Consider the following 10,529-nt stretch of genomic DNA (forward strand, 5'->3'; position numbering starts at 1 on the left):
GGAAACGTTGGTCTGTAATAGGAAACAAAGTCTACTGAACCAAATATTAACATTCATTTTCTCAGGTGTTCAAATACTTATTTGCATCTATATCACGCAGATAAATCTTTAAATAATCATGTATTGTGATTTCTGGATTTTTCTTTTTAGTTTATCTCTCTTACAGTGGACATGCACCTCCGATGAAAATTTCAGACCCCTCAGTGATTTCTGATCGGAGAAATCGCAAAATAGCAGTGTCTTCAAATACTTATTTTTTTCACTGTAGAACATTAAGTGAACTGGACTGGATAAAAGAAAGAAAGTAATACTTTATTTTTGTCCATTTTCAGGGAGAAGAAGAAGGAGCAGGAGCGCGACGAGCTGTGGAGGAAGCTGGACGAGCTCTGGCTCAGCAACAGCTCACTCGAACAGAATAACAGCCACAAGCTCCTAAGTGTCCAGAACAACAACAAGAATAGCAATACCAACAGCCAGTGAGAGCAAACCTCATCAACAACACTGGCCGTGTCTCCGGACTGTCAGGAACATAGCAGGGGGTGTGGGTTGGGAGGGAAAAAAAACAAACAAAAATAGGAAACTTCATCATTTTTTCATAAGATTTGATGTTACCGACGGTATATTGTTGATTCGTCCACTCTCATGTATTCGCGTCTTGTCGTCAGGGTGGTGAAAAGTGACTGGAATCAAACAATTGCGATTGTTTCCGCTTCACAAAGATGTCTATTTTGTACTGTTGTCGCTGCCATAATTCACTTGCTGAACGTGGGGGCGGGGTGTATGTGGCAGGGGAAGTCAGGACCACGCCCACTGAGACAAAAGTGGGAGGGATCATGATACACCAATGAAATATGTCTAATGAATCGGTCTTGCAGGGGCGTTATGAGTTCGATAATCTTCAGTTTTTTGGGACTTTTCAGGTTAAAAGAAAAAACGTATTCAGGCGCAGCAAGTGGGCACTGCGGGAGCTTTTATTCCGAGTACTTACACTGGAGTTTTGACACAGGGCTTTCATTGTACACTTTTTAGATAGGGTTAGCGTTAATTGGAACCGGGAAGTATTCGGACCGGGAGATTTTGGGATGCTGCTATTGAGTCTTTCGCTAGCTTTTAGCTTAGCGTGAAGACTGGAAAGCGAAACAAAAAGTTGCCAGTTTTTATGGAAAGACGGTTCAGCGTAAGGATGTATTTCCGTCATGGCAGAGAAGCAAAAGTATTTTATTTACCTTGCGTTATTTCTGTAAAAAATAATAGAAGTGAAAATAAGACAGGACTATATTTTTCGAAAGTCTATTTTTTTGGGGGGCAGTTTGTTTCTGCAAATGGACAAAGCTGGGATGCCAGGCAGGCTTGATTGTACAGTGGATTTGTCTAGTGTCTGTTATGCGTGTTGGGGATGCACCGATACCAATCTCTTTTCGAGTCCAAGTACTAGAACCTAACCTAACCTAATTCATCCCAGTGAGGGTTGTTTACGTCATAGTTCCTATTTTAACTAAGGTAGCCCAACAGTCGACCTCCGGGATAAGACATTAATTAATTCTGAGTAGATGTAAGATCTGGCCCCAAAAAATCCTACCCGACCCGGCTTGCGGGAATAAAAGCCTCTCCCAATCCAGACCGATAACTTGATTTGAGGGACCGAGCCCAAAGCAAACCCAAAATTTTATATATTCAGAGATCAGAATGGAGATTTTCATTTTCAGCTGAAATAGCCAGCGTCCAGGAATAAACCATCTTGAAACAGTATATGGGGGGATTAACTCAAGAGTTAAAGCAATTTTAAAACTGAGTGAAGCTGTAAGTACCTTCAAATAAGGATTAAATCGTTTTGATTCAAGTGTAAATGCATCCTTAGAGTGAATGGAGATTCATTGATGAGTAAAAGCAAATTCAAAACTAAGTTAAGTAGTTTATACGTTCAACTCTACCATTTAAAAAGCTCAAAACAGTAAGTAGGAGATAAACTTCAGTTAAAGCAACTTTAAAACGGAGTTAAGCGGTAAGTACCTTCAACAAAAAGATTAAATAGTTCAAAAACTTGTAAATCAAGTGTTAACGCATACAGTAATCCCTCGGTTATCGCGGTTAATGGGGACCAAAACCACCCGCGGAAAGTGAAAATCCGCGAAGTAGCGAAGCCCCTTCAAAAATGCTTTAAATTTATTTTATTTTTTTTATTTTTTTTATAATTTTTATTAGACCTGCGAAGCTCTGAACCCTTCGAACGTGGAACCGCGAAGTAGCGAGGTCCCACTGTATTTAGAGTTGAAAGGAATTAACTCATGAGTTAACAATTTTAATACTAAGTTAAGTGGTTTATACCTTCATCTTGAGCATTAAATTAGCCCGAAACACTAACTCAAGTGTTAAAAGGACAAATGAAACCACTTATAATAGCTTTAAAGTTAAAAGGGATTAACTCATGTAAAGTGACTTTTAAACTGAGTTGAGCAATTAATACCCTGAACTTAAGCATTAAAGCAGTACAAAACACTAACTCAAGCGTTTAAACATTTTAAGTTTTAACCCCGAGTTAAAGCTTTAATTTTTGACAGCATGCAGTGTTTTCTATATTAAGATTTAAGATTCAATTGAATCGCAGTGCTGGAATTGTCCAAACTTCACCTTTTTTTCTCTCCTTAAAGTGTATTATAAGTTTATTTATTGTTTTCAGAATTCAACTTTACTACCTGTCCTTCCTCTTGGTTTGATCTCCTCAAGTATGATTTTTCTGTTGTAGGGCAGGGGTCGGGAACAAATGTCTCGCGAACCATTTCCATGTGTACATATATATGGCTTGAAGAAACAACTTGTGCAAATATATAAGATGTAATCCTTTGTGGAGGCAATTGTCGCAGTTTGTATAGGACACAATTTTAACAACAGTTTACAGTAAAGTGGTCACCCCAAACTACCCTGTTATGGCTGTAAATCGTCAAATAATCCTTTGTATGGAGGCTCATTATAAAATCCTTGTTCATTGTTAGGGCATTTTAAATGAATAGCCACACAACATTATTCAAAAACCTAAAAGCTCTAGCAAAGCATTTAGAACAACTTGATTAGGTGAGCGGTAGAAATGGGCGGAGTTACACACAGGGCGCACGCACTCCTCGCCCAGCGCCATCTGCACTGACGGTAAAATTATTGGTATCCTTGTTTGCATTATTTTGGGACATTTTTACAACCTTGTTTTGAAACCATTTAAGACAAAAATGTCTGACAAATGAGCCTCAATCTCTCTTTTAACTGAGGGCGGGAGACTAATTTTAAGTGGTATATTTATAATCATATAGGACACAGGCTCTGGCATTATTCTTATTTCATCAATTTGATTGAATCATCAAATGTCACACAGTGAAATAAAATGTTCTGAAGTATTAGCTTTTGTCTGGAGAGCGGGTTTGGCAGTTTTGTTTAAAATATATGGTGTGGCTCTTAAATGCAAACTTTATTTAGTATTTTTTTTGTTTGTTTGTTTTTTATGTCTCTTTGGGTCGAAAAGGTTCCCGACCCCTGTTGTAGCGAAATCATCTCTCTTTCTCTTGATACTTACATCTAGATGGTAGAAAACGCATTAGAATGCATTTCGAATGGGTTGTGCTTTCTTCCATTTTTTTTTCCGGTTTCTTTGATGCCTTTCTTTTTGTTAGTATGCAGCATTCCAGCGTCTTTGTTGTTATGATGACCTCTTTTGAGGTGGGAATGGATGGAACCTGTTCTATGATTTCGGAAATTTTCCGAGGCACGTCATTAAATAAATTCACTTTATCTTTATACTCCATGTACATTCCACGCTTTATTTCTTGGTTGTACTGCACCATATTGGACACAAGATGGCAATTTGGTCCCAATTGTGTCTTTATGCTTCACTTCCAGGATCAGAGATTTGGGGGTGCTAAACAACCAGAGTGTCTTATCTCTCCCTATCCACCAACAACCACATACAAACAAATCTACCTGTTTTATTATCAAGAAGATAAAAATTCAGTATCATAAAAAATCGGTATTAATACATAACTTAAAAGAATAGTAAATGTGTTATAGATAATCCTTCAAACTTTGATGATGATTTAGTCAATTGATGAGGAGAAAATACATAATTATCGGAATACATTTTAGATTTTACCCTGGATGGGATGGTTTTAACTTCAGCCACTGTTTGCAGAAATCAAATGGACAGAACCATTTCAAGGCAGGGAAGTACCCCCACCATCACCCCCATTTTTTTTTCTTGGAGTATTTCTGAAGTAGGAGAGGTTCACATTTTGTTCTGTTTTACTTAAAAAGCATATACCGCATGTTTCATCATTTTTAAGCCTATCCTGTCCTTAACCTTTATTGATCATACAGGCTGTTTGGAATTGTGTTGTTGTTTATTGGCCATGAAAGAATCAAGTAATCATGTCATCATTGATTAATTTTGGCCCTTTTTGTTTTGAGAACCCAAACTTTCAATATATGGCAATATCTACCATAAGTATGTGTTAAGACAATGTAATAACAATTTAAAGTAAAAGTAAAAAACAGAACAAAATGGACTTAGATTTATCAAGATTATAATAAAGTAAGGATTACAACTGAACATGAACACATTGTAAGAAAATATGAACTGGAAATATGAACTGTTATGCACACAAAAAAGTTTTTGAGTCTTGCACTCTCAGTTGTCCTTATGTTATCAACTACGCAATAAAAATAAACGAAATGGTAATAGAAAAAAAATGTGATTATGGCAACGCACAGACCAACAATGTGAGGAAAGGGTCCTGAGCAAGGCTTTTCCACAGTGATAGGATGGCAGTAGATTGCTTGAGGATTTTCAGCCATTGAAACATCCTACCTTAAAAATGTGAAATAAAAAATAAACTATGTTCCTGTAAAATGTTAGAAGTTTATATATATATATATATATATATATATATAATGAGCATGTAAATAATGTATGCACTTTTTTGAGTTTTGACAGTTTTCCATAAAAAAATCAAATGGAAATCTCACCCTAAACAAACCCAAAGACCGACAGGCATTCGAACATGTGGAAAAAAGAAACCCTACACTTAAAGAAAGGTGTGGTGTTATTATGAGGCATTACAGTTGTAGCATTATTTGGGTGGTTAATAAATTATTTGGAAAAAGTGATCAATTAACCTGAAAGGCAAATTTATCCTTTTATACTTGTCTCGTCTTGATAGGAGCACCATATTTGTTATTTTAGATAATTATATCAAGGAAACAAAATGAAAAACCTTTTCAGTCGCATTATCTCATTCTAAAGGATTGGCTACTGAGCAATTGTATTTTATTTTTATCACCATTTTTTTAGATTTATGGAAATGTTTTTACTAACAATCTACTGTGGAAACTTGAACAATAAGAAAAAAGTATAAAATGGAACAGAGAACATATCAGTTGTACTTGGTCAATATAATTTTTTTTCCATGGATTCAGTGTTGTTGACTGAATTTGTTGAGTATTTGAAAGGTTAAAATCATTTTGTATTTTGTGGCTTATTTTTTTTTTAGATTTGTAAATATTTTATTTTATGTTCAGGGATGTGTTTTACCATTAGCTTTAAAAAAATGTTTAGTTTGTAGTTTAGTCATTGCTGCACTGAAACGTCATTACAGATAAATAATTAATTAACATCTTGTCTTTTCACACAGGGATTCCAGTTGCTTGACTTTAAAGTTGCTTGAGTCAAAAGTCCACTGGAGAGTGAAAACGTAATTATATAATATTTATATAATATATATATATATATATATATATATATATGGCATCACGGCAGCGCAGTGGTTACTGTGTTTGCAGCACAGTTCTGAGGTCATGAGATCGAACCTTCCTGTGTGAAGTTTGCTGGTCTGAATTGCCCCTCGGTATGAATGAGAAAAGAAGTTGTCTCTGTGTGCCCCGCGACTGGCTGGCAACCAGTTCAGGGTGTACCTTGCCCACTGCCCGAGGATAGCTGGGATGGGCTCCAGCACCCCCGCGACCCTACTTCGGATAAGCGGTGCAGATGATGGATGGATATATATATATAATATATATATTAATGGATGTTGCTAAATATTATTGCATTTATTTTCATTGCACTATTGTTACAATGCACTATTCTTCGTTCGTGGTTTCTGTTTGGACGCCTCCTTTCTTCTTTCAAGGCTTTCGGTGAAAAAACAACTTGAGTTATTGCATGCATAAAAGGAAAATTATTACACAGATTATTCCAGGGCAATTTGCACTCATTGGTATGTGAGATAAAGGGACAGACAGTACAAAAAACAACTCATGGCCTTGAAGAACAGCTTACTGGCTGAAAACTCTTCAAAAGGGCTGAGAACACTTATAACATATTAATGTCAACTGTAGGATAAATATATGTATATAATTCCAACACCGGTTTGAGTGTTTCATTGTTTTATTTTCCTTTTCTTTTTTTTTTTGGTGTTCTTAATTTTCTTCCAGGAAACAAAGTCAAACTTAACTGGGGAGAACCCCCTTAACCTTGAATGGTTTTTTTTATATTTAAACTGTAACAAAATATATTTTCTCATTCAATTTGAAGTTATTTCAATGAATATATCTTATTTTAAGGTTATAACATTAATTGTATGAGTATTAGACATTTGTCTACATTGGCTGCGTGAACTCAATCAGGATAGACACATTACAAAGTAGAGAAATCCGACTTTTCTGAATGCAGCGCACTTTATCGTGACTTCATTCAGCATTTGCATCCATTTTAATTATTGACCTTTTCAACTTAATTCCATATTTATTCAATCGGCTTCACCTAACTGCTCAGGAATCCATGCCGACCTTTTGAAATTAAAAAGCGTTCGATTTTATTGTGCACTCTATTTTTAAGCTCAAACAAAATATGTCTTCAAGATATTTAACTCAGTCAATGCTAGACTCCTGAATCGGAAGAATTGGCGAGCTGCAAGAAGCATTTAGGGGCCCATAGGTGGTCTAAAGAACTCGCCCCGTGGGCCTCGCACCCCGAGGGGGGTGGTGTTATGCCGAGAATTGCATCCCCTGTCGCGGGAGCGCGCACACGTCACTCCTGCTACTACAACCACTTTTACCTCGTTTTATCTTGCTTTTACATCACTTTTCGGGTATGTAAGGGCGAACATATATCCAAGACCACTTCGTCTTGCATTTGTCGGGAATGTAATACAACTTAAACCATTCCGTCTTGTATTTGTCGTGAACGTAATCGAACGGTAATGCACACCGTATATAAACCACTTTTGAGCAGGTAACGTGTTTATTTTGCCTTTTTCGACTCAAATTGCTTGTATTTAAACTGTTGTAGACTCTACCATAAAGCTTATTATGCTGAAACGAACTGTCAAATCATCAACAGATAAACAGGAGACGAACGTGTTTGATTTCTTCTCATCGTCGAACGAAGACGTAACACGTTGATAATTGTATTTTGTATTTAACTTGAATAAACAGATTATCGTGTGCCTAATATTGTCACAGCAACGGTGTCATTTTTTTTTCTAGTACAAATGATCCAACGTCAACCTAACAAATGTAAACAATGCTGGTAGGAGGGACCAGCCTGGCTGCAACAGCCTGGCTGCCGAGAAATGCACCCCCATCTATCTCTGGCTATGAAGGTCGCAGGTCCATGAAATTTACCCTGGTTAATATTGGTGGGTCCATATCCTCACAGTGAAAAGCACACCTTGCTGGATGCAACTGAACCTGTTTTAAAAGGGGGTGCATTTTTGCCTGCCGAGAAATGCACCCTCCATCTATCTTTGGCTATGAAGCTCACAGGTCCATGAAATTTACCCTGGTTACTAGTGGTGGGCCCATATCCTCACAGTGAAAAGCACACCTTGCTGGATGCAACTGAACCTGTTTTAAGAGGGGGTGCATTTTTGGTCACATAAAACCCCTAAAGCAAGAATTATGTTGATTAATCAGGGAGGAATCATGTATATCTTTAAATGGTCCAATCATTATTACTTAAATTATTTTATGAAATTAAAAGAGACATTTTATTCGAGAAAAAAACATCTGATCGTCTTCGTTAAAAGACCGCAAATAGGTAAAGAAGAAATAAGCAGTGTGAGAATAGTAATGTTTATTTGAAGGAATAAACTATGTAAACACTTTTCTGAAGGAACCAAAACATAAGTACTTTGTCTGACAAAAAAGAAAGAGGAGGAATTTAAGCCATTAGTGTATTACAAATTAACAAATAATGTAGGCTATGTTTTGATACTGCATTCAATGTACAGTGATTAGTGATACATTTATGAAAAATGAAAGGCTGTCTGAGTTTTTATAACAACATTTTGAATCTCAAAATTAAAATAATGACATACACAATGAGGACAACTTCAAAGTCATGAACAGTATTTAAATTAAATGTTGGCCTGTTGTGATGAGATTTCGGATGTTCATGTACCTAAATAAGGATTTTATAAGGATGCCCTCTGACCATCAAGATGCTCCTGAAAAAAAAATGTCATATTGAATTTGTTATGTAATAACATGCATCTTGCTTTCTTCATGGGTTGTGTATTTACTTTTAATTCCTAAAATACTAATCAAACTCTTTAGTTTGCAGAGAAGGTATTAAAAAAAGAAGATATCCCCATCAAAACCAACAAAAATGAAGTCAACAAGTTGAGACTCGATATAGCGACTTATCTACTTCAAGAATCTGGTGAGTGGCTTTTTTACAATATCCCAAAATGAAACTCTGTAGCTATTATTCCAGGTCACTGTGTATGCTGAATGGTTTAAATCAGTGTGCTAGCTTTCTTACTCTTGACCCACAACCCATAGCCTTGGTATTTTCTCCAATGCTATGTATTTTCTCTCTGCTGTCATTTTTCGGACACATTTTCAACATGTTACCTAGTGTTTAGTATGTTTGTGTACTGTAATGCTAATTGTAATTCACCCTGGTCATCCTGGAAGGGGGATGACTACTTATGAGGCCCCTTCTCAAGGTTTCTCTTTTTCCTCACGCTGAGGTTTTGAGTTGTTCCTTGCCCGCATGTTGGTTTGAGATCAGGTATTGTGTCATTGTAATCCTGTGCAGTCCTTTGAGACATTTTTTTTGTGATTAAGGGCGTCATAAATAAATTTGACTTGAATGTTACTTGTTGTGTTATGTGTCAGCAAAGGATTGGACCAGGGTGTGGACATTTCATTATTTTGTAGTCATTCTTGACCCTCCTTTGGAGTGTTTTGTTGACTACTTCCTGTACAGTATATGTCAGTCGTCATTTTATATTCCAAAAGGCAAAACTTTAGCATACAGCTCTACAGTCTTACATGAAAAATGCCTTGTTGCACATATATAACTGAACTTCCCGAAATGTACCTGGAAACTGTCATTTACATTCTAGGTCATCCAAGACAAGCTCGATAAAGTATATCAGAGGATAGGCTGATTGTATTATGGGTAACTGTATTTAATGACATAGCTTTAATAATATATATATGTGTAACGGGTGTAATAATAACTTTTGTTTTATTGAAATTCCTGCTGAAATATGTGTATAGTTTTTGGTAAGAGTCCTGCAATGATGAGTCCAACAGTGCCACCTGCTGGTATGGGGTGGGGTTTGGTTTTGGCTTCTGACATGTGACCGGGAGGCGGGTTTTTTTGGCAGTTTCCAGAGAGAGCTGCTACTGGTAAGACACATCTTTTGGTGCTCCTCAAAAGAAGTTAATTTTAAACATTATAACCCCAGCTGACAAATCTGTCAACATGCACAGTAATGTGATTGATATTGTCAAGCTGTTTAGATTTATTTTCGTTTTGTTTCTGTTTTACTAAAATGTTAATTCTCTACAAGGATCAAAGAGATCAAAGCCAGCAGAAAAGCTAATGTTGTGACTCATTCATTTGCAGGTAAATTGTACCCGTTTTTATACTCATTATTGTTCTTATTTCTATTTTCTCATATATTAAAAAGGATGATGTTGGTTAAAATTCAGACTAAAGAAAAATTTGTTGAATTCATTGTAAACGTTAAAAATCCACTATACAATCTCTTGTTAAAAGTATCTTCTTGAAATGGATGTAAAAATGTATTGTGATATTCTAAAATGTATTTTATTTAAATTGAAAAGAAAGCTCTTTGATATGCTTTGTTGGGGAGTTTCCAGAGAGAGCTGCTACTGAGATCAGAGATGAAAGCCAGCAGAAAAGCTATTGTTGTGACTCATTCATTTGCAGTAACTGTAATAAAAACCTCATCATCCAGTCCAGCATGAATGTGGATCTTTGGTGGGACAAGTACACCGCGGTTACATATGTATATATACATGTCTCCCTAATCAATTAATAAAAGGGTTAACATTTGTTACTGTAGTTTATATTACACTACAGGCAGCTGAAAAGTTCCTACACGACACTCGACAATATAAAAATGTATGTTTTTTGTGGAAAAGTTCAACTCTGTGTGGATCTTTACTCTTTGTCTTTACAGATGATCTCAGCAACATGTGTCACAGCTGTGGGTCTGAGAGGTCTGCTGACC

At 36.3% G+C, this 10,529-nt stretch overlaps 1 protein-coding gene across 1 annotated transcript in view; it reads left to right on the forward strand.

Moving 5' to 3' along the window:
* ppp2r5a (protein phosphatase 2, regulatory subunit B', alpha isoform) overlaps positions 1 to 3,787 on the forward strand; it is a 29,778-nt gene extending 25,991 nt beyond the window's left edge. The window contains exon 13 of the mRNA XM_088325631.1: positions 333 to 3,787. Coding sequence (XP_088181757.1) covers positions 333 to 480 — 148 coding nt within the window. The 3' untranslated portion in view covers positions 481 to 3,787. The remainder of the gene's footprint in view (positions 1 to 332) is intronic.
* The last annotated feature ends 6,742 nt before the right edge of the window (positions 3,788 to 10,529 follow it).

This window comes from Urocampus carinirostris, chromosome 20 (genome assembly GCF_059441175.1).
Source record: "Urocampus carinirostris isolate Australia breed hairy pipefish chromosome 20, RoL_Ucar_1.0, whole genome shotgun sequence".
NCBI lineage: Eukaryota > Metazoa > Chordata > Actinopteri > Syngnathiformes > Syngnathidae > Urocampus > Urocampus carinirostris.